The 25705-nt window shown below is 34.6% G+C and overlaps 1 protein-coding gene across 8 annotated transcripts in view; it reads right to left on the bottom strand.

The window, feature by feature from the left end:
* The window catches only part of PDLIM5 (PDZ and LIM domain 5), a 304885-nt gene that overhangs the window by 112491 nt on the left and 166689 nt on the right, over positions 1–25705 (bottom strand). For 3 of the 8 annotated variants that reach the window (XM_006900748.1, XM_006900749.1, XM_006900750.1), the window contains exons 3-6: positions 23603–23645; positions 21558–21649; positions 9579–9751; positions 8997–9033 (exon numbers count right to left, since the gene is read on the bottom strand). In XM_006900748.1, coding sequence (XP_006900810.1) covers positions 8997–9033; positions 9579–9751; positions 21558–21649; positions 23603–23645 — 345 coding nt within the window. Of the gene's footprint in view, positions 1–8389; positions 8484–8996; positions 9034–9578; positions 9752–10543; positions 10562–12912; positions 12928–18583; positions 18601–21557; positions 21977–23602; positions 23646–25705 lie in introns of those variants that run through there. The other 5 variants (XM_006900746.1, XM_006900751.1, XM_006900753.1 and 2 more) reach the window with 4 other exon arrangements.

Genomic DNA, 25705 nt, shown 5'->3' with positions numbered 1-25705 from the left:
CAACTCAAAACCCTCCTGCTTTGGGGTCAGCAAAACAAGTTTTAAACACTCAGCTACCTGGGCTCCTTAAACTAATGAATATTAATTCCTTGAAAATTGTTTTAATTCTGATTATAATATATGAAAAATTAGAATCCACTACTTAACTGAGGAAATAACAGAGAGAATAATAAAAAGAAATATTTTAGTGATGATAATTTTATCTTTTTGATGAAGTAAAACACATGCTTGTTTACATAGAACTGTATTTCTGAATATAAAAATTCACTTGTTGTGTTGTTATGTGCCATCAAGTTGCCTACAATTCACAGCAATCCTGTGGACAAAAACTCTGAAGTCTACCCTATACTGAGCCAATACTCACTTACTTCGACACATCTACCCCCACTGCCTTAGTTACTGTATCAATCCATCTCATCTGGGGTCTTCCTTTCCTGCGCTGTCCCTCCATCCTTCAGAGCATGATGTCCTTCTCCAAGGATCGGTCTCTCTTGGTCACATGCTAGCCTCCAAGAAGAAACCTGGTTTCATCCTCTCCAAGACAGATCTATGTGTCTTCTTGTAGGTCCATGGTATGTTCAAGACTCTTCTTTAATATCACAACTCAAAGGCATTAACTCTTCTATCATCCTTAGTCATTATCTAGCTCTCTGATGCACAGCAAGTAATTGTGAAGACCATGGACTGGATCAGGCACACTTTTACCTCTACAGTGACATCGTTGCTTCTCAGTACTCTGGAAAGGTCTTTGGCAGCAGATTTACCTAATGCAATTCATCTTTTTTAATCCTGACTGCTGGTGCCAAGAGTGCTGCTTGTGGAGCTGAGCAAATGCTTTATTAAACAGAAGCTGGGAAAATTACAACATCAAGTGCATTCATCCTTTAACACAGAATTATACTGTCTTTGAAAATACAATGTTCTAGGTTGGTTTTTTAAAACAGAATTCTCTTTAGATTAAAATTACTTATGGCTTCTCATATTTCTGTGGCTTCTCTATTCTGATAGGCTACAGATATTATTAGTAGTTTCTCTTATTAATATGCTATGAATAATAATATGGATGCTGCTCCCTTTTCTTCAGTATTTTTAAAATAAGTCTGTTAGTTCATCTCACAGAAGTCACTGTGCTATTTATGGTGGGGGGTGGAGAAGGAAGAAATCCTAATTTAAAAAAATGTTCATTTAATCGAAAAATGTCTTCCACAACTTTTTAATAAATAGATGTAAGATTATGAAAAACAGAGTTAAAAAGTTAAAAGAACTGGCTTCTATGTAAGTGTATTCAATGAATTATTTAACTAGTGGTTGGCACTAAGCAAAATAATAGCTAAAGACTGAAGATTCAGTTATAAGATCCTAGGTTCTAATTGGCAATATGGAACATGTATATAATTGCCTGCAATAAAAAATAGAAAAGGAGATCTCATAAAAGTGGAAATGATGTTTTAAAGGGATACTAAGTCTTGATTCTACTTTAGATCAACTTTTTCTTTAATGCTAAATGTGAAAATGATGATTACCACAGAAACATAAATTAAATATCCAATTTAAGAAGCAGTTCACCAGAGATGAATTTTACAATCCTTTACTCCACTTTAAAATTGGGGCATTTAACTTACTGTATTGATAGTTACTTATATGGCTACAGTTGCATTGAGATGAAAGCTATATAATGCCTATTGTTGACTGCCACTGAGTTGAGCACAACTCATAGCGACCCTATGAACAAAAGATCTGAAGACTTTTGAGAACTATTAGAATGTTCTATTATTTCCAACTTATTTGAACACAGTAAGACTTTGCCTTCAAAGCGTTTATATTCAAATTTAAAATTTAGGAAATGTAGACAAATATGCATAATAGAAATTATAAAAGAAAGTACCAAAATAGAAGTAAAAATGATAAATCATATTATAGAAATGAGAAGATTATTTCTCTTGTGTGGCTGGCAATGGTGCACTCTGAATGAAAATTTGAGGCTAGAGTTATAAGAAGGAATAAGGAAACCTCATTTAAGACTTTAAATCTTAAATTTTAAAATAACCCAGAAATATCCGCATATAACTTGGCACAATCATTCTCAGTGGTATACCACTGGGCATAAATAAAATGACTTGTCACTTATGGGGTTACTCCCAGCATCCTCTTCTTGGCCTTATGTTATGTGTTATTCCTCTATACATTTCCACAGGTTTCTCAGCATTGATAGCTCCCAGAAAGAACTAAAGGTAAGACTTCAAGAAGGAGAACGAAATAGTAGATGTGCAGAAATAAAAATTATTCCATTCCTGATTAAATGTTTAATTCCTTTTATTCTACAATATCATATATAGAAAATGAAACCATCAAAAAGCATAATATGTTGCTGGTATCTGCTCATAGTTAATTCTAATTTCTCATTTTGAAATTTCTTATTTCACTTTTTCCTCATATAACCTTGACTGTATCATGGGACTGCAATAAGTCAGAGCGATTATTGATGCCAACAATTTCACATGGATTTCACCAAATAAACCCAAGTAAGCTCATGCTTAGCTTAGTTGAGTAATCTCCCCCTGAATGTTACCATAGATTCTAACTTCACATTTTTAATGGACTGGGAACTAATTCAATTAGTTAGTAATCTTAATCTAAAACCTATAATTTAACCTTGGGGTTTTGTTTTTTATATTGTGATTTTTAAAAAATTATCTTCAAATTGCTCCCTGACAACCTCCACTGTACTCCCCACCTCTACCTCCCCCTAAAAAAATCTCACTATATCTGTTTTGGGAAAAAAATAATCAAGAAGATGTTTAATTGGTTTAAGGAATTTTCTTGGCTGACTCCACTTCCTCTATCAGTTACTGGCAGTACATATCTTAATAGCCCACACAACTGAAAATAATCCTTCCCTGTCTAAACCAAATTCCTTTTATATTAACCTACTTTATTATCCTGGTAACCTGTTACAATTATCTCAGCTCACCTTGTTTGTGTATTTATGTTTTCTGTTATTCACTACTGTATCCACAACACATAGATCAGGGCCTGGTACTTAAGTAAGAATAGATTATCTACCAGTTCTTGAAAACTTGCTTTATGCCACTTCACTTTTATAGAGGACTTACATTCATTCTCATTTTTACTAATTAAAGATTGCTGAAAAATTTTGCTTTTATAAAAATGGCAAAGGGGAAAATTATTGTTATGTAAGATTGTTTGGGGGCAACACATAAAGAGGCAATGTGAACCTTTAAAGAACAACATTACCAAGTTTCTTCCTAGGAACTACATTCATCATCAAGTAGTCATAGCTTTGAACTGTATCTGTGAATACTGTATGTTAGTGTAGGGTGGTCACTATTAAGTAAAAGGCTATGCGTCTCTATAGGTGGTGGTTGTTGTTCGGTGTCGTTGAGTCAAATATGACTCGTATGACCCTGTGAACAAAACATCTGAACCCTGCTCTATCTTGCACCATCCTCACTCTTTCTAACACACAAGAGCCAAATGCAGCAGTCACCATGTCAATCCACCTACCTGAGGGTCTTTCCCTCCTGCATTGACCCTCCACCCTTCCCAGCATCATGTCTTTCTCCTAGCAACATGCTCAAAGTATGTGAGGAGAAGCTTCATCATTCTTGCCTCCAAAGTGCCTCTGGCTGCACCCTCTCCAAGACATATCTGTTCTCTTGGCCATCCATGGGATATTCAGTGCTCTTGTTCAACATCACTGCTAAAAGGCATCAGTGCTTTTTCTGTCATTCATATTTATTGTCCAGCTCTCATATGCATAGCAAGTGATCGAAAAAGACTATTCTCTATAGATTAGAATCCACCAACAGCTCCATAGAAGAAAAATGGGAAGTCTCTTCATGCATGATTTGCAGCCACAATTCTGATGTGACAGCAACCAAGAGAAAAAGAAGTATGAATTTTAGGTTTTATGTGTTACTTGATATGATCGTGTACGTTATGTTTTTAGAACTAGAAACAAAAACTTTGCTTTATTGTTGTTGTTATGTGCTGCCCAGTGGCTTGCAACTCATAGTGATCCTATGTACAACAGCCCTAAACCCTAGTCTATCCTGTGCCAACCTCACTGTCTCTGACATTACCCCAATCACGGAATTGATCCATCTCATCCATCCTCCCAAACATGATGTAGCTCTCCAAGGACTGGTCCCTCCTTGCAACATGACCAAAATATGTCAGAAGAAGCTTCAGAATCTTTGCCTCCAAGGAGAAGCCCAGTTTCACCCTCCAGGACAAACCTGTTTGTTCTCCTAGCAGTCCATGGTACATTTGATACTCTTCTCCAGCACCACAGCTCAAAGGCATCAATTCTGTTTTTATCATCCCTATTCACTGTCCAGCTCCCTGACACATAGCACACAAGTGCAAAGATTGCGGCCTAGATCAGACACACCTTAGTCTCCAGCCTGACATCATTGATCTTCAGTACTCATGAGAGGTCCCTCACAGCTGACTTTCCCAATGCAATTCGTCTTCTGATTTCCTGGCTGCTGTTACCAAGAGTGCTGACTGTGGAACCAAGCAAACTAAAACTGGTAACAATCTCAATCTTGTCACTGTCCATAATGATACTGCCAGTTGGCATGGTAGTGAGAATCTCTGTTTTCTTGATGTTGAGCTTCAATTCATATTGAAGGCTGCAGTTCTTGACCTTCTTCAGCAAGCACTTCAGGTCCTCCTCAGTTTCAGCAAGCAGGGTGTGTCACCTGCCTAATGCAGGTTGTTGATAAGTCTTCCTCCAATCCTGATGCCACATTCCTCCTCATACAGCCCAGTGTCATGGATGATCTGTTCTGCATACAGATTGAAAAGGTATGGAGACAGAACATATCCCTTGAGGACATCCTTCCCGATTTTGAACCATGCAGTGTCTCCTTGCTCTGTTCTGACGAATGCCTCTTGGCACAAGTATAGGTTTTGGATAAGCACAATCAAATGTTCTGGGATTCCATTTTTTTTCAGAGTTAGTCACAGTTTGTTGTGATCCACACAGTCAAAAGCCTTTGCATAGTCAATGAAGCACAGATTGACATTCCTCTGGTACTCTCTGCTTTCTATCAAGACCCATCTAACATTAGCTGTAATATCCCTAGTACTACAAACTCTTCTAAACCCAGCCTGCATATCTAGCAGTTCTCTGTTGACGTGTTGCTTCAGTCATTTTAAATCTTGCTAGTTTGTGACAGTAATGCTATTTCTTGATAATTTCCACTAACTTTGCTATATAACAGTACTCTATATCTTTTTAGCTTCTAAAACATTTCATAGGAAACTTTCAGGTAGAAGGAGAAAAATGTACTCAGTTACGCATCTGAAAGAATGAATGTGGATAATGAATAAACACAAAGAAGTTCAGTAATTTGAATACAAACTAGAAATATGGCAACTGCAAAACAATCTTCTGGAGAAATTAATTATATAACATCTATGGCTTAATGAAGAAAAGGACGACTGCTCTGTATCTTTATATCACCATTTCACTATATAAGTTAGTTATCTAAGGTATTTTTGTAGTTGAGTCCTCTTAACCCACAACCACATTGCCTCCAAGTTAACTCTGACTCATGGCTACCTTGCACTGACAGTCTGCTTTTTGAGAGGAGACTGACTTATTCTTCTCCTGTCGTAAGGCTTTTTGAACCACAGCCCTTTCTGTTAACAGTCTGACCTGGGGCACACTATGCCACCAAAGGTCCTTGAGTTTTCACATATACAAGATTGGAATATTTCTGTTCTCACAAATATACACTTGATTGTATGGGAGATATTCTGACTAAGAAAACATTACAAGATAAAAACGCTAAAAATTCATAAGAGTAATTTCCCAACTTCACATTAAAAACAAGCTGATGATAAAGTCTGCAAAGAGAGACAAACAAAAACAAGCTATAAATTAGGTTACTGGAATTACAATAATATTTTTGTAAGAAGTTTTTATAACTTTTGGCTAACTTTTAAGCCAAAATTATAAGATGTCTCAAGAGTTTCACTGAGTTCAGGAATTCTAATCTTGACAGGGTCAAATGGAATGTCCTTTGCGATCCCAAAGAATGTTTCACCCTAATGCTCAAATATGGTGCTTTCCCTGTATCTAAGTCTCTGATTTCTGTGATGACACTTTAAAAATATAATTAGGCAGCATATTAACAATTTTTTTCTAAATTACACCTATCAAATTATATGAGTAACAAAGACAGCATGCTAGAGAACATGGAAGGTCAGACAAAAGAAGGATGAATTTCAACTAAACGGACTGACACTGTGACTTTAAGAATGGGCCTGAGCATGTTGGAGATAGTAGGGATGGCTTGGGATAAGTCCAGGTTCAGATCTGTTCAGAGAATTGTCTAAGTCATAATTTACTTGATGCACATGCCAACACTGTTATTCAGGTTCTCTATCTATAATAGTTGTTGTGTGCTGTCAAATCAGAACCGACTTGTAGCTGAGCTTCAAGGAGATTTTCAGAGGGAGTAAACTGAGTGGGAAGAGACTGCTCATCCCTCTCCCTCGTAGCAGAGAGTGCATTCGAACTGTACGCCTTTGGTGAGATCGTAGCACAGCTTATCACCACTGTCTGTATTTGGAAGTAATTCTTATTTATCTATAACTCTCTCAAGTGGTTCTTTCTCTCAACTAGTTATTTTTGAAGAAACTGCAGTGTCTATGCCAACTATATAATTTATTAATTTTTTTATGAGACTGTCTGGATCTTCTCTTAGACATATTCTTTTGAAATAATAGGACAGCTTGACCTAAGAAAGTAGATTTTCTTACAGGCCAGAGACACAGCAATAATTGAGATTGATGTCAGGATTGCAAAAATAAAAGCAGGTAAGATATTTAGTATTTAAAAAGAACTGATGCAATCAAAGAAAAGTACTTCAGTATTATGTAGTGTAAATGAGCATAGATAAGTTTAACAATTTTTTTTTTAAATATAGTGGTCAGGTAGAATGTTAAAGGTAACCAGTCAATCACTAAATGAAATTAACATTAAGTTTTCTAATGTCTCAGGAAGTTGTCATAGCCTCCTATTGTGACATTAATGTGAAATCTGGAAAAGTAAAACTGGATGTTGATGCAGGTAAGATCAGTAATCATTTCACATAAATAATTCAAGACTATGCCATAGTCTAACTGACCTTATGTGTCATTCACACTGAGTTGTACTAAATAATGTAGCAATTCAGAAAAATCAAACAAACTAATGTTAGCTTTTGTAATTTTCTTTGGCCACATATGTCACAACAAATATTTTTAACGTGGTTTCAAAACGGAATATTATTTATTCTAAATGGAGAATTACTTATTTCATTAGTGATCATGTCTTAAGATATTGTTACTAGCCTCAATAAAACAGAACAAGTACAACTCTATGTTAAAGGCAACTTTATTGCAATATTTTTCAAACTTTAAAATGCATTTGTTTGCTTGTAGTTAACTGAGCTTAAATATGTTATATATTATATTACAAGAAATTTTTTGTGAACTCTTTAGTATCTACATATTGTCAAAAATATAACTTCCTAGGAATAGCAGCAACACACAATGTATTTGTAACACTAAGTTAAATATTTCTCTGGCATCTCAAGAATAATTCATATTGCAATTCATGTTCACATCCTCTGGTTTTAAAACAAAAAAGTTACTTTTTTTTCTGAATTTTACTCCTTATTTCTTACAGTGTCCTTATCTACAAACATTTACCAGCTTGGAAATATTTCTTGGTAGAAAATAGGATTCTGAACACAAGCAAACCAAAATAACACTGTATCTCCCCTTTGCATATAGGGGAAACATTCTCTCCTCTTCGATTGTAGTCACCAAATCTCTGCTTCATATAGCTATCATCAATACTACCTACTTTGAAAGGCACCATATCTACAAAACTCTAATAAAAGTCTTTGCTCTTTAATCCTGCCTCCTCATATATAGAATAATTTACAACCCAAAAGACTGTCATAATTTCAAAGTAATCTTGGAAACTGTTAGAATACGAAGTATTTTTCAAATTTACAAAGTATGTTACTTGCTCATCCACCTTGTTCCAGACAACGTAACACGTAAACAAATTCAACTCAAGAAAAGAATTCCTTTTCCAAGGCTACTACGCTAATAACAACAGAAATATATAAATCCACTAAATATATTTCATTCTTTAATGTTTTTTTGTATGAGCTACTGACTAGCATAAAACATGTTCATTTCATAGTTGTTATAATAGTAGGAAATCATTAGAAAAGTATAGAAAAGATTCTATTTTTTTTTCACAAGGCAAATGTAATACAGATTTTACTATGAAGTTGGAAAATGAAAATGTGAATGAAAAGGTATGTGCTGGCTGCTGGGGGGCAAGGTTCATAAATCACTGTACGTTAAGAGCACGTGCTGAAACTTCATGGTGCCAGTCACGTAATTTTGTGTATTTAGGACTAAAGACGTGAAGGGGTATCTTTTCCCTGCGGAAATAAAAACAAAAGAGAGTGACAGAAGTCATAAGAAGAGAAAGAAAAGGTTTCTACACTTAATTCATCATGCAGAGAACATGCCCTTTAAAAGCTCAATTTCACACAGCTCACTAAGCAGCACACATATTTGAAGAGTATATAATACTTTAGAAATAAGAGATTCATTTCAGGGGCCATCAAGGAAATTCAGAATTTTATGCCCAAGATAAAGTGACTATCAGAAGACACATGGACTCATTCTCAGAAATCTGTTAGCAAAGCATTCCAAAACAGAGTTTTCTGATCACATCTTATTAAGAACGCAAGAGTAAGCCTTAGACATAAAATCTAGAAAAGTACTTACTAATTTAAAAATCCTTAAGTCACTCAAAAGGCACCAAAGTTAAATGCTTAGCTTCTAATTGCAAAGACAAAATGCCATACCATGACACTGAAAACTTGAAAAACCACAAAGGCCATTCATGAAAGGAAAACATTCAATTAACAAAGACAGGAAGAACTTACTTTGCCTTCTTTGTATTATCATTTTCAGACTCTTTCACTGAAAAAAAAGAGTAAGCAATACTTGACATTACTTTGCTATTCTTTAAACTCAAAATCACATTAAGTAGCTACTTGTACTTAAAAAAATCCAAACCAAACACATTGTCGCTGATTTGAATCCTGACTCATAGTAACCTTAAGTAAACTGTGTCGTGACACCCTCCCCGCCCCCCCCTGCCCCCGTACACATTTACAGAAACAGACAATAAGAATGGTTGCTGAATTCAAAGGACCAACTTTGTGGTAACTGCCAAGTTTTTAAACACCATGCCACAACGGCTCCTAACTAAGCAATACCAACAATCACCACTTCATAAAATTATTAAGAAAAACCTTCATATTATGTTGCTATTGACTATATATCATCACGATTCTTATACTTTGCATGTAATTCTAGCTGAACAATATTTACGATACTAACATCGGACATCATTTTTAAGTAAATAGCTTCACGGTTGTTTTACAGTAATTGTGAGTCACTCAACATGTTACTTTCTATAGCAAAGGACATTCACCTACCAGGATGTCTAGGATTTTACTTACGATGTTCAGTCCCGGTGATCTGGGCCAAGATTCGGAAAGAGCGAGACTGAGTGGTTCCAGTCCTTGGACGCCAGTCTTCAGTATCTTCCATCAGTCTCTTCTTGCTGGCATCACTGTGAGTAGGTACGTGATAAAACTCTGTATTGCGCTCCACAATGTGTTTTCTTGGTGGGCTAGGTATTAGAAGGGAAAAGAAATTAAATTGGCAAAACTCTATGCATAGGATAAAATATCTTGCATACAGTTATTTAAAATTTAAATAAGTAATCTCAATATTCCTTTCTTTTTTTGTTTTCATATAATAATTCCTTTACATTATATTTCATTTATATACATTGTGTTTTATCATTCATTAATATTATGTTTCACATAACCATTGGTATACATACTATTTTACTTTTTAAAAATTGGTTTGCTTACAAAGTTCATATACATCACGTTCCAGTCTCAAAAGGACAAATACTGCGTAAGAACATTATTGTAAAAATAGAAAGATAACTAGTAAAACATATAGAGGAACTCAAGGGAGGTTGGGAGCAAAGGGGTAAGCACAGGTAGGGATGAAACCACAGGGCTCAATGTTTCTTTTCTATGTCTTTCTGAGTTTGCTTCTATGCAAATTTCTCTTTTGAAACACAATTTAAAGTAGAGTGGAATAGGTTTTGTTGTATGGGGTTTTTTTTGTAAATGGAAAATAATAATTTTAAAAAACCAACAACTACTCATTGTGTCGTTAAGCACTAAGCTACTAGCTGAAAATTTGTCAGTTCAAATATACACAGATATCTCAAAAGAGGAGTTTGGTGATTTGCTTCGGAAAGATCAGAGTCTTAAAAACTCTACTGAATTTAGTTTTTCTCTGGACACGTGGGTCATCATCACTCAGAACTGACTCTAAAGCAACTAATAACAACAATGTTAATTAAAAAGTAATAGTTTAAGACTATATTTAACAGAGAGATTACCGTTTAGGTGGTATTTTCCTTTTAATGACAGAAGAAGGCAGCAGAAGAAATAGTTCCAACATGAAGAAATGGAAAGAAAGAGGATAAGAAGAAAACAAATAAGTAGAAAAGGAAAAGTCTGTAATAGTTAATAAAACTCAATCAAACTATTTTATTTTATTTGTATTCATCTTATGCCAGATAAAACACACATCTGAAAACTGCAACCACCGTTAAATATTAATATGGTACTGAAGTAGATTGGTTTTCACAAAAGTAAATTATCATCTGTCTTCCTTATAACTAAAAACCAAGAGTGGCTCAAGAGATTAAGTTAAAAATTTTAAAGACAATTTTTAAAACAGGGCAGTAGGGTTAATCTCTGCAGTTTCTCATTTCTATGTGCCTGAATAACCCTTTTCCTAAAGCAGAGATGTCATGCAGAATTGGTGTCATGACAGAAAAACTGTGAAAAATTGGAAACTACTGAACTATTTTTCCAAAGACCTGAACCTAAATCTTGGTTTCATGATTTTTTTTATTTATTTTAAGATGTTTGATTTGGGAAGATGTCAGTATCGCAGAGCTCTGGGGGGTTCACCCCATTTACAAGGCAAGCTATCTATCACAAACAAACCAGGGTTGTTCTGAAGATGAAATAATATACATAAAAGATATTTCTTTACTATATATAGTAAACAATTAGATTTGTTAGGAAACATTCAGTTTTCTAAGAACAAAGTATAAATGCTAAGGAATTGACAATATACATTATTTTTGCACTTTAAGTCAACATCTACTGAATATAATGAGTACTTCTCATATCTTGGACAAAAACAAACTGTTGGTGCATATGAATTCAATACCACAGATAAAAAGGAACATGAGTCTAAACTAAGCCAACTACATACAAGGTAAGAGCAGAGAAAGTGTGCTAAATGTCATGAGATGAAAGTAGCAACTCATGAAAGTTCGTTTTTATTGCCAGAAAATCACAGGCCTCTCAGCATGTAATCTGACTGCTGTCATTTTAATACTTAGACTATCGGAATGGTCTTTGAACACGGGAGAGTCCAATCACATGTCCCAGTCTTACCTTTCTACCCATTCCATCGCTTGATGAAGGTCAGTGAGAATGCCTTTAGAGTTGGACAGACAGTGTCTAAGCAATACATCTTCCACTCAGTAAGTGGAAGGTCACTATTCTCTAAGTCTCAATTTCCCCTCTGTGAAATGTGAATTGTATCTACTTAAAAGTATTTTGAGGAATACAGAATATAGATAATGTGTTTTGCACAGTACCTAACCCATGGTAACAATCATTAAATGTGTTCTCTTATATTTACTAGAAAATTATTAGCAATTCTAGTTGTAAGACTATCAGTGATCTTTAAATACAAAGAACAGAATCAATAATATTTACATACTAAATTAGTATAGGTATTAAAATTTATGATCACACTCAAGAGTCTAGAAGCAAAATAAACTTCATTCATAATGGGGAAAATTCCTAATATTTCTTAAAATATAAGAATGTTTAAAAACTGGAAATTTATAGAAACACACAGAAATAAGTTTGCCTAATAAACCTACTGACTTTTGGAGGTAAAAATTCCAAACTAGCTAACTCTTTAACTTGTGTAATTATATGAAAAGCTTATGTTTGGCCTACTACTAAAATTATGATCACTGTATTTTTCTATTGTCAATCAGTTTACTCTTGACCTGTTCATCTGAAACATAAAATTTTAGAGAGCAGACTCTATTAGCCTGTATAAAATCTTTGTTTTACAGAAATACAAAATATTGGCAATGAATCAAGCCATTATATTTTATATTTGTAAAAGATGAACAGATTTTAGACTCTTGTGACATTTACCATAGCCTAAGGAATAATTTCAAGTGATATGGTGTGTTCTTAAACATTCACTTAGTGTTTCCGAGCTCTAAAACTCTGTACCCTAATGATTTTACGATAAACATTTTTTAATTATTTTCTTTTCAAATGTGTCTAGGTTAGAAGATAAAATTAACTATAAAAGTAAATAATTTATTTCAAAACATATTCTACACTTCTAGTTCATTGTTGTTTTTCAAATGCCAAATAAGGAAGGTCCACATTGCATATCTAACTTTGCTGTATTCATCTCCCTGAAAATTTGTACAAGTTTTCCGTTGTAGACTGTAGATATGCCAAACACACCCATCAATCCCTTTGAAGCAGTTTAGTATGAAAAGAATGTTTATATGCTTCTTAACACATTTGAAAATTTTTATATGAAAGATAATAACAAAATTTTTTGTTGATACTAAAAGTTGAGAGTGAAATAGAAAGTTTACAGAGATATAATGAAGGAAATTACAAAAGAAATCACTGGTTAAGTACTTACACTGTGCCAGGGTTACTGCAGATGGAATAATACACAAAAACAAAGACATGAGAGTAGAGAAGACATTAATGTTCCCCGGTGATGAAAAACACACAAAGATGAGCCCCCCAACACATACAAAAAAAGAAAAAAAGGAAATGGAAAAAATAAAAGCAAGTTATTTAAAGGTATTAGACAAACATCATGCTTTAGAATGATCATGTAAGACACACAAGAATGGATAAAGGTTAGTAAAAATTCTTTGGCAAAGTTATTTAAAAAGGCCATTATTTTACTTATCTTTCCCTAAACCTCTGAAAAATACATGTTCATGCTAGCTCAATCCTCAAGCTAATGAACAGCAAACAAGCAAAGCCCACTATTTTTTTTTTAATTTGTAAACTTTGTAAATGAGTGGAATCAACATCCTTATTACGATCTAACCAAAGGCAGAGATTAAAGTAATTGTACGTATTTCACTGAAACAGATCACTTAGAATCACTTTTAAATCTAGATAGACGGGGGAAATATGTCTCAAACTGTATAGTAGCAATAATGTCCTACTACAAATTATCTTTAACATATATTATTTTTAGATGTCCTCTGTTTGTTAAAATGTACTGTTTATAAAGAAAAATACAGTAATTGTTGTTAGGTGCCTTTAAGGCAGTGCCCTCTGAGAGTAACTCGTATGCATCAACGGAATGAAACACTCTCCCAACCCTGCCATTCTTTTCAAGCACAACTACTACTGTGCTCGAATTCACTGTGGTAGCCACTGTTACCAATTCAAATCACCAGACATGTTCCTATTTTTCACTGTTCATCTATTTTAAATAATAGGAAACTTAACTGGGTGCTTTCTAAAAATAATATATACCATTTAGTTTTCATTCTCTCTCTATCCCTCATTCTCATCTAACAAACTCCACAGTTTATATAATTGAGTTATATAATTATTGCCCAGATAATATCTGGTATGATATAGAAATGTAAACACATTACAAATACCTACTAAGCAGGTAGGAGAGAGGTCTGGTGGTTCAGTATTAAGGAGTTGTGGTATTAACCCAAAGAAAAATTGTTCTAATCCACCAATTGCTCCATGGGAGAAATAAGGGCAACTTCCTCCCGTGACATTTCCTGCCTCTGAAAACTTATGTGAGGGCCAGCTATGAGTCAGTTCTAACTCAATGGTACATAACAACAACAAAGAGATAGACTCTCAAAATGTAATTCATTTACACAGCCTATTAACCTTCGAGTCATTAAAATAAATTCATTCTATTGTAGATCAAAGACTAGTCTTTAATATAAATTATATCTCACAGGAAGAAAATAAAAGTTCTCACCAGAGAACAAAGAAGTAAGCATGAGAGATGGAGTAAAGAAGTTGTCAACTACTTAATTTAATTAAACATAGATAATCAACATTCATGGTATCAGCAGTAAAGAAATGAAAAGACGTGCTGCATTTGGGAAATCTGCTGTCAAGGGCCTCTCCAAAGTTCTAAAGATCAAGGATATCAGATTAAAGACTAAGGTGTACCTGATCCAAACTATGGGACTTGCAATTGCTTCCTATGTATCTGTAAGTTGAAAATTAATAAGGAAGACCCAAGAAGAACTGATGCCTTTGAATTGTGGTGATGGTGAAGAGTACTGAATATCCTAGGATCTGTAAAAAAAAAAAACAAATCTATCTCGGATGAAGTGCAACGAGGGTGCTCCCTGGAAGTAAGGATGGTAAAGCTCCATCTCATAGACTGTAGGAAATGAAGGCTGGTTCTTGAAAAAAGGAAATATGCTTGATAAGGTAGAGGATCAGATAAAGACAGAAGCCTCTCATTGAGATAACTTCCATGGCCTTGAGCATGTCAGGGATCACAAGGATGGTGCAGGACAGCACAGAGCTCTGGTCGGTTGTTTACAAGGTTGCTGTGAGTTATGGTCAACCTGAATGTACTTAACAATTACTAAGGAGTCCTGGTGGCATTACATGCAATATGTTGGACTAAACTGTTAGCCTGAAGTGGCTGTTGCTGTTATTGTTGTTAGGTGCCATCGAGGCTCGCATGACTCATAGTGACCCTATAAAAGATCTGAACCCTGTTCTATCCTGTGCCTTCATCACATTTCCTGACACATAAAAGCCCACTGCAGCAGTTATTGTGTCAATCCACCTGGTTGAGGATCTTCCTCTCCTTCACTGACTGACCCTCCACCCCTTTTCCAGCATCATGTCCTTCTTCTAGGAATAGCCCCTTCTAGAAACATGCCCAAAGTATATGAGGTGAATCATCATCATTCTTGCCTCCAAAGAGCATTCCGACTGCATCTTCTCCAGAACCTATCTGTTTGTTCTCTTGGCCGTCCATGGGATATACAATGCTCTTCTCCAACACCACAGCTCAAAGGTGTCAATTCTTTTTCTGTCAACCTTATCCATTGCCCAGCTTTTGGATGCACAGCTAGTAATAAGACAATGGCCTGAATCAGATGCACCTGTCTTCAAACATCAGTACTCCATAATCATCATCATCATCATCATAATCATTATCATCAACATCAGCATCAGCATTTACTCTGCAGTTTCACCTGTGGTAAAAAGTATAGTTTGGGAAACCTGATGGTAGGTTGCTATGAATCGGACTGGACAGCAGTGAGGTGGTTTTGGGTAGTTGTTTTTTTTAACCGCAAAAAGGGACTTAAACAGATACTGTGAGGATGGTGCAAGAGATCAGGCAGCCATTTTTTCTGTTGTACCCAGGCTAGCTTTGACTACAGCTAACTCAATGGCACCTAAAACCAACTATAACAACAAGGACAGAGAAGAATAAAGTAAAAAATAAACTTTTCCTATATATTTTTGTCAAAGAATATGATGTAGAACCAATTCTATAATGAAGTTCATTTTCATTTCAGTAATAATTAATTACAAATTTAGAGAGAAAAACTACTAACTAGTTTCTGATGGCCTTGAGGGAGCCCTTGTGGCCTAGTGACAAGAAGCTACTTCACAATTCTGAAGGCATGTGGTTCGAGTCTACCAGCTGCTCCATGGTGGGGAAAATGAGCAATCTCCTCCCATGTGATTTACTGCATCTGAAAACCCACTGGAGGGTCAGCTATGGTTGGTTTTGACTTGATGATATACAACAACAACACAGTTGCCAAGAAACGGCACTGAAATCAAATGACACATGGTTCAATCCCAACTGTTTATTCCTGGGAGAAAAATGGGCAATCTCTTCCCCCACGATTAAATCTCCTCTGAAAACCCATTGGAGAGTCACTTATAGGTCAGTTCTGATTTGAAGGCACACAACAACAACAGCAGCATGTTTTTATAATAAGACTGTATTGTTGTTAAAGACAGTTTTATTATTCAAGGGAGTTAAGATTCACTGAACAAGAATGAGAAGAAAAAGATTAATTTAATTTCAATAGTTTATATGTATTTACCTTCTAAGACCACAATAGAAAACATTCTTTCCTACGTCTACTAAAGATAATGGGAAAGTAGTTTTGCAAAGTTTAACCTTTTCTGAACAAAACAGGACTTTAGATGTATAACTGAACATTTTAAAGTTCAGAGAAAATGCTTTCTATACTGTAAGATGTTAAGAAAGGAAGAGGAATGTTGAGTACTTTCAACTTAAATATGGCTCTTTTAATAAGTCACACAAGTATTTTCATGTATTTATGAAAACGTGCTCAAATAGCACTTTCATCCTGGAGAGGGTTAAACTGGGCTGCTCCCTGGAGGCAAGGATTCTGAGGCTTCGTCTAACATACTTTGGTCATGTTGTAAGTAGAGACCGGTCCTTGGAAAGGACATCACGCTTGGGAGGGTGGGGGGACAACGCAGGGGGGAAGGTCCTCTGGAGGTGGACTGATTCGGTGACTGGGGCAATCGGGATGAGTGTGTTGGAGACAATGAGATTGGCACAGGACAGAGCAGAGTTTAGAGCTGTTGTATATAGGTTGCTATGAGTTGCAAGCGACTCGACGGCACATAGCAACAACAACAATTAAAAGAACCAATAATAAAGCCAAACAAGCTGCCTTCTTATCCTGGCTATTCTGCTCACTTCTCCAGTGCCCTGAGGAAGCGACAATAAAGCCTCCTTTTCATCAACAGTGAAAGTAATTACAAATTTCCGTTCTCTCAGTCTTCTATTAAGAGCATATGTCTAATATATTTAAAGGCATTCTGAAAATTATAGACGTTATAGTAATCTGTTTATAAACAGATAAACCCCAACTGCATGCACATATATACACAGACATACATTATGTGTACTTTTTGCACATCCATTCACTCAAATAGCCTCAACTGATTTAATTTATCCCCAAGTCTATATCATTACATACAAGTATCAATTAAAATAGAAATCAGTCCAAGACATAGGCAGCAGATATGGAGGAAAGGGCACCAAAAAAAATAGCTTTAATCGACTGAGGTTGAATCCTAGCTCTATCCATTACAAGCTGTATGTCCTGGGAAAATTATTTGGCTTGTCTGCCTTCAGAGTCTCAAGGACAATTAAATCACATAATACATTTAGAAACAGAGTGAAACATAGTTATGCTTAATGGGTTAATGAATCTAAATATGGAAATATGTCTATATTATTATTAAAAATATATATAATAATATATATCATAATAAAGAAATAAATATATAACTGTTTAAATTTATTTCTCCAAATCTCTATTTTTTTATTCCAAATTATATATTTAAATCTGGTAATCTGGTAACTAACTGGTCAAAGTCTTTGTATGTAAAAATTAACTTTAAATAGATAAACCAGTAAATCAGGTGTGTGGAAGACATTACTCTCATATTGGTGTGCACTATTCCTATGTTAAATATGACAGGAAATTATTCAGTAAGACCATAACAAAGTTGGTATAATGTTGCTCTAATGATTCAATAATTAATTCTCCTCCATATGTTCAAGATAGCTAATCTGTATTTCCAATTCTACTCTATAGTAAACATACACTCAGTGTAACCATAAGTTAAAATGAAGTTAAATTCTTATCTAATGTGATTTCCTGCCTCCTTTTAAATCTAGTAATAATCACACAGTTTAATGTCAGTGTCTACAAAGTATTAGAGTGGACTGTTTTTTTTTAGCACTGCGTTTCCCAATGCCCTAAGCCAATTAACATGTACCAAATCTTTACCTAATTTCAAAAATGTATAATTTCTATTACTTATTGATGTACAACTAACTGTACATATATATCTTATATCCACAAATTGCAGTGTGTGAATTAAAACTCTCTTGAAAAATTATGACAGCTCCATAAAACTAGTTTGAATATCACCTCAAAATCAACGCCATGAAATAGTCACTGGTGGTACAAATGTTTATCCTTTTCTGTCTTTTTGTTTTCTAGCAATATCAATACAAATTACATTACCCACAGATAGTACTGCATTTTTAAAAATCATTACACAGCAAACTTCACATATATTTTATGAAATAAGTTAAACACTACTATTACTATAAAGCAATTCACCACAACATAGCAAACCAAACCAAACTTATTGTAAGACTAATATGGTTATTCTAAATTACAGCTCTTTTGCAAAATTTCATTTTGCAAAATTGGCACTCATGCTGTTTACTCAGACATAAATCACCATATTTCCTCTCCAGTAAAGTGGATACTAACTTTGTCACTTGTGCTCTCTGCAAAGAGAAAAGCATGTAAAAAAATTACTAAGGGATTTTTTTTGCTGTTGTTACCTTCCAAGGCCAGGTTCTTCAAAATACCACATGTGAACTGCTAGAAGAAATTCCAGTCCATTAGAATTGAAATGAACACAGAATAGATAAAAAGACTTACCTCTTAGAAGCAGTGGCATTTTATAATGCAAGGACATATGGATAAGGAAAAGGCAAATCACTTAAAGTAACTGATGAAAAATTGATTATTTGCTTCCAGTTTAGACTATAAAAAGTTTCATTGTTTTCTCTAAGGATAGTATAAAGGAAGAAACCAGCTAAGACAATAATGTGCATATACACAGGTGGAAGATTCAGAAATTTGGCAAATGCCTTAATATGTGTCAGAGGGATTGTTTAAATTGTATTCAGAGCTATCCAATAAATATCAACATCAGTGTAATTTTCATTCTACTCTATTAAAATAAATAGTTATTATTTCTTAATAACCATGCATTTGTTGCTTTTGCTTATTAATCCTATACAAATTTGGGTAAGATATTTTTCAAATTGGCAAATTAATTAGCAACTTTAAATTACTTGAAAATCAAAAGTCTAATGTTTTGAAGGAGAAAAAAAATCAGCTAATATCATAACTTTCAACATTAAAGAATTTTGTTTAAAAGCTTTTGTAACATAACAAAACTCAGAGATAGATTAATCTTTAATTAGTAAAACATGACACCTACATGACTCTTATTTCACAAAAAAAAAAAAACCCCACGCATTAGCCAAGACCCCAAACATTCTTGAAAATTACTATTAACTGATTATTAAAGTGTGTGACATTTTTTAACTTCTCTAATCAACCTATAGGGACAGGAAGGGTCCTGTAAATTTGTCTTTGCATTTCAGATACTATAATTTGTATCTTGAGTGGCCAAGTTCTTATTGTCCTAGCATTTGGACAACTGAAATCTACTTTTAAGCATACTTACTTTGCAAAGATAAAGTGGTTTCTTGCTTCCTAAAAAAAAAAACAACAAAAAACCCAAACAACTTTTTCCCTCTTGAATCTTATACAGTGCTGTAATAGAAGTATGTGTTCAATATTCACTTGTTGATTAAAAGGTCAAGTATAAAGGGTCGACAACTGCACCACTGCCTACAGTTTCAGTGAAAATAACATATTTTATTTCATTTCACATTTTAGTATCTAAGTTGTATTTATAAAACAAAAAATAAGCTTAATGTTTTCAGCTGTTTTGAATGAATAACTTTTCTACAATCTGATCTGTCTTTCCTACACAATTTCCCATTAAGAGAGAAGGCTTCCTTACAAAATGGCAACAAAGTTAGTAAGCAAAATAATTATCTAAGGCACTTTCAGCAAAGAACTTATTCTACTGAACTTAGTATAGTACAGTTCCTTTAATTTTCTAGAAGGCTAGTTACTATCTTAAAAACAGCAGTCTTTATTTCTAGGATATCTACTTTGGTTGCTCTAAACATTATCTTAAAACAGAAGCAAAACAAAACCAAACAAAAACTACCCCAAATCAAAAACAAAAATAAAGCCACACCTCAAAACACCATACTGTTTCTCATCCTCAAATAAAAGAAGAAATAGCATTCTTTGATGAGTCCTAGTTTTCCTCAATATATACATCATAACTTTGAAAAGCCTCCCACAGCCACAAAACCAGAAGTAAGGTCCAGTAGCTGTTCTTCCCAGACCTCCTGCTGTCTTTCTCCAGCAGTAGCCTGGAACTCTGCCACCTTCTCTTTCAAAGTCCAAAGGTTGCCATGACAGCAAGGCTACAGAAAGCACAGCCCCTTCATTACATGAATTAACATTTGGAAAGGATTATCTCACAGAAAAAAAAAAAAACCTATCCATGCAATTATTTTCTTTTCCTGGGAACTGGCATTGATAAAAAGTGTCACGTATGCAGATTATTTCCCTTTGGTTTGTTTTGTTTCCCCCTTCCACATTTATAGTATATTTTAGCCATGATAGATCTGATCAAAATGATTTTCTCAAAGTAGCTTGGGCCTTAAATAAGGTCTGTATACTTCTAAAGAGAAAAGGATGACATCTAAGCCAATGAAAACAAACATGTAACTATATAACTATGTGCCATTCAAATATGTTAATATCCTACATCAACTGTTAAGATTTTTTAAATATTCTATTAAGAAAATAAAATTGATAAACAGATTTTTAAAACTTCTGCAAGCACTGTGCACATTGGTTTCATTGCCCTGATTTTAAAAAATATTTACAATGAATATATTTTCTTATTTTGCTACTGGTGTTATTTTTACTGTGATTTTTTTTCTTTCTTTCTTTGAGGTTCTTAAGTTTTTTAAGACACATGTATAAACGGTTTGTTTTCAAGAATACATTTTTGGTTAAGCTTATCTGGAAAGAATTTAGCTAGCTATCTGTTTTAAGCCCATGCATCATACATGAATCAAGTTTAGGTTTGCTTTCTGTTTTCTTAAAGAAGACTTTGGGGAGGGTGGGTGGGGCTGCTTTATTAATTCCTCATTTCCTTTCTCCTCATGGTAAGCAATATAAGGTGAAGACAAGTGTAACCACTGTTTCAACCTCTGGTGACTAACAAAAGGATGGAAACACTGAGACAGAGAATGATTTAACATTTGCCTTGCATTATAAGTGCCAGCTGCTCAAGGTTGTGCCACTGACTTAGAGAAGAGTTACAGAAGGTGTTACATGGTCCACAACATGTCAAAATGCATAACTAAGTTTGATTAACCAATAATTGTCTTGCTGCAAGTGCTGTGCTTACATATTTTTTTTTAAAAAAGGCCACATGTTAATGAAGCAAATAAAACAGCAGCTCCCTTTCTTCAAATATCAGCTGGTGTTTCAAGGATGTCACCTTTCATGTTTGATGGAAATTACCTGAAAGAAGAGACTTTGATAAAGGTAGAAAGCACCCATGACCACCTACCCATTTTGCTGTTTACTGTCACCCTGGGATCCTCTTCTCTGTCCCTCTGCTAGCTCCTGAGCAGGCTCGGAACACACGCTGGTGACTGTGGGCTGCCGTGGGACATTAACTGCAGTTTTAACAGCGCTCAGTGCAGGTGAACGCTGGTCAGCACTAACACTGGCATTAACATGCAGTCCAGATGCAGAAAATGGGGGAGGAGTGACAGCAGCCACGGGTGGAGGGGAAGCATGTGATGAAGTGGTCACATGGGCAGAGGTGAAGGCAGACGATGGTGATGGGATGGATGTGACTTTTGGAGAAGACACAGAACCAAAGGGCCGTGGTGCCTTATTGTAGGCCAGGTTGTTTGTGGAAGTGACTTTGGACACAGCAGGAGAAGTAATGGGCACAGGTTTAACTACTTCTTTAGGTTCCCCCTATGTGAAATAAAAAATAAACATACGCAAAAACACACCAAGTACATGCAAAATATCACATAGCTGACTTTTTAAAAGACAGACGTATTAGTGGCCCCAAATTCACGTTTTCAGATAAAAACACAGAGTTTATATAGCATAACATGCACACTATCTGGCTTCAACATGCATAACACAGATGCACATATGAAGTACGTTTGAAAATACTTAGAAAACTAGAGAAAGAAAACTATTAAAAAAACAGGGCCATCACAGGTATTCAATTTTGGTTTTTAGGTAATCCAAAGGAAAGAATTTTAAGTATTGTAAAATATAGCTAACCAATTTTTAAAATACATAGAGCCTGAATTCTAATTGCATCTCTTAAACATGTCTGCTTAATCTCTATAATTATTTGATTTATGTAGAAGCAGCAGAATCTTGCTAACTCTTCAATTTAAAAATCTGAAGGAGATAATTTTCATCTAATTCAGAAATATGTACATCTAATGTGTACATATTAATTAATGAATTTTTTTAAAGTTTTTTTCTTTTTCTTTTATTTCCTTGTTATGTACTGTCAAATCAGATCTGAGTGGCACTGGAGGAGATTGGCCCTTCGTCTCCAGCAGAGTATATGGTGGATTCGAACCGTGTGAATTAATTAATTCTTAATTAAAGAAATTATTAAAAAATCCATTAACTAAAAGAAAAACAGAGAAACAAAGCAAAATTAATCCTCTCCTTCTTTTCCAATTCACCTCTGTTTTTCTCTCTTTGGAAAGTTCTGAGATACGATTCAGAGATGGAATAAATTGTTCCCTTTTCAATTCCAAAATAAATATGTAATATTTAGTAGTTCCATTTCCAAAATAAATATGTAATATCTAGCAGTTACATGACAAAAACCCCAAAACCTTCGATGTTTCCTCACTGCCATCAGCTAAAGAAAAATAACTAGTTATTTCAAACCCTTCTAAATGTAGCAATTTGTTTGCAAATCCCTATTCCAAAGCAAGTCAAGTATTTTTTAAAAAATCAAGTTAACCATTTCTGACATTCAGAAATTAATGTTTATTCACCTTACGACCCTAAAGGGGAAAAAGCATACAATGATGTAACACTGCTATGTACTTCCAAGGGAAAACAGTAATCTAAATTAGTTTTGTAGGAAAAGAAAGTTAATGGAGAAAAATAGTAGCTCAGTGTTTAAGCAAAGCAGCAAAAAAGGTTGTAAGGAAAACCCCAAAAGGAAAAAAGTAGATAAATATAAAAAAATAACTTGTAAAAACCTAGGAACTAATATTTATAAAATAATAACTGCAAATAGGTGAATCCAACAACATTATGAAACTATTATTACCAGTGAGATGCCAGTAAGACCCACTGGAATATACTTTTTTGAAATGCATAAGTAAGAATAGATAAATGAATGTGAATGTGATTACAAGAAATTTGACCATATAATAATGCATGACTGGTTTTAATAATACAGGTATAATAATGTAAAAGAATTCTGTAAAAGAATCTCCAGCTTTGAGAAAACCTATACTGAGACTATAAACGAAACATCTATATAACCTGAGTCTTGAAACTACTCAGGAGGAACCATCAAATGGTACTCTAATTAACATATTAGAAACATACCTTTTGAACAGCAACTGGCTCAGGTTTAGGTGTAGCTGATGCTCTGGGAGAAAATAGAAAAAAGAAGATTAATATTTACAAACTTTCTTAAAATAGAAGTTTTACATTTTTATACTTTAACATATGAAACTGGAATGTACAGTTCACAATATGGGTACTCATTCAGAATGTATTTACTGGGCCCTGCAAGCCAAATGCTATAGGACTCAAACACTACTTTTATTCCTCATTAGCAATTGTGACTCTCTATAAACTCAACTGTGGAGAAAATAAACATCAATCTTGCCTGTTATGAAAGCTTTGTTGAAGCCTTAAACTAAGGCTATTTCCCACTATGAAGGTCAATGTATAAATAGAGCAATTTTCTTACTCTTGAATAGCTCCTCAACTAGTCAATGTAACTTTATCTTCATTTTAGATTACTATCTATGAACAAATCTTTGTGAAGATGTTGAATAAATTTTGATTGAACTGGGTCACTGAATAATTATTATTTAATATTTACATTTTAAAGTGCTTATGCAAATTAATGTAATGATGAAACAAACCACAAATTCTTCCACTAGACCATAACTTCAATAAAGACAATGATCATGTCTCTTTTTTTTTTGCAATGACACAGTGCAAGACATTTAATAAATTCTCTATAATGAATATAAAAAAAAAGACAAAATTCAAGTATACAACTTGAAGATCTGCATTTAAATTAGTTTTTATTATTTCTACTTAAAGTGTATGCTTTTTTGTAACAGGTTAATGCTGTTCTGTAGGTTGTGGTGGTTCTTGTCAGGTGCCAATGACTTGATGAAAACTCACAGTGACCTTATTATGAACAATGAAACTCAACCTTGCGCTATTCTGTAACACCCTCATCATTTCTAATGTACTCGAACCCACTTTAACAGTCACTGTGTCAATATATCTTGTGGAGAGTCTTCCTCTCTTTTGCTGACTTCTACCTTTCCAAGAATGTGTTCTTTACCAAGGATTGGCCCCTTCTAACAACATGCACCAAGTATGGAAGACAAAGTACCACTATTCTTGCTTCCAAGGAGCACCCCGGTTGCACATTCACTGAGACATATTTATTTGTTCTACAACTCTATTAACTAACAGACTGGTTAGATGAACTTGTAGTAATGATAATCAGTTGCTGCTGACTGCCATTGAGTCGAGTACGACTTGTAGTGACCCTATGACCAAAAGACCTGAAGCCTTTCTAGAACTATTGTTTTCTCAAAGTTTGCAAGAGAGTCCAAAGGCATGCTATTTAAGCAGTAGATGCCACTCCTCCTTAATCAACAATGTGAAAGCTATGATTATCCCCATTGTCCAAATTAAGAATTTCAAGATTAGAGTAAATAAATTGCCTAGTGTCCTGTTTTGTTGTCATGCCGGCAATTGCTAGGGCCTTGCTTTTTGCCTATTCCTTCAGAGCAGCTTGAACTTCCTCCTTCATCACCATTGCCTCTTTAACATATGTTGATTCATGAAATTCTTCTGTGTAAGCCAATTCTTTCTGGTCTAGCAATGCTGTGTGCTTTTTCCATCTTCTTCTGATGCTTCCTGGATCATTCCGTATTAACTGCCCTCAGACCCTTAAGTATTGCAACTTGAGGCTTCAATTTGTTCTTTAGTTCCTTCAGCTTAAGAAGTATCAATCAAGCTCACCCCTTTTGATTTTCCAACTCCAGCTCTTTGCAGATTTCATTATGATACTTACCTTTGTCTTCCTGAACTGCCCTCTGAAATTTTCTGTTTAGCTCCTTATTTTTTATTTTATTAAATTATTTATTGTTAATTTCAATGATAATTTACAGAGACTTTGGATTTCCATTCATTCATTGTTGCACTTTTCTCCCCACCTCCAGTATACTCCCCTCTTTGAAAAGTAAAATTCTTTCATTGTTTTACAATCCTTCCCCCCTCCCAGGTCCACTCCACTATGCAGCCTTTGCTCTGGACTTGATTTCTTCCCTTTGCTTTGGCTTCTCAGTGCTCTAGTACAATATTCAAAGTCTCTTCTGATATTTATCTTGGACTTTTCTTTTCCTTCCATCTTAGAAATGACCTTTTGCATTCTTCATGGATGATATTCTTGAT

Source organism: Elephantulus edwardii, unplaced genomic scaffold, assembly GCF_000299155.1.
Source record: "Elephantulus edwardii isolate Elephantulus edwardi_28Jun2011 unplaced genomic scaffold, EleEdw1.0 scaffold00294, whole genome shotgun sequence".
Taxonomy (NCBI): domain Eukaryota; kingdom Metazoa; phylum Chordata; class Mammalia; order Macroscelidea; family Macroscelididae; genus Elephantulus; species Elephantulus edwardii.
Note: the sequence above shows the minus strand (reverse complement) of the source record. Positions and strands in the feature narration are given on the sequence as shown.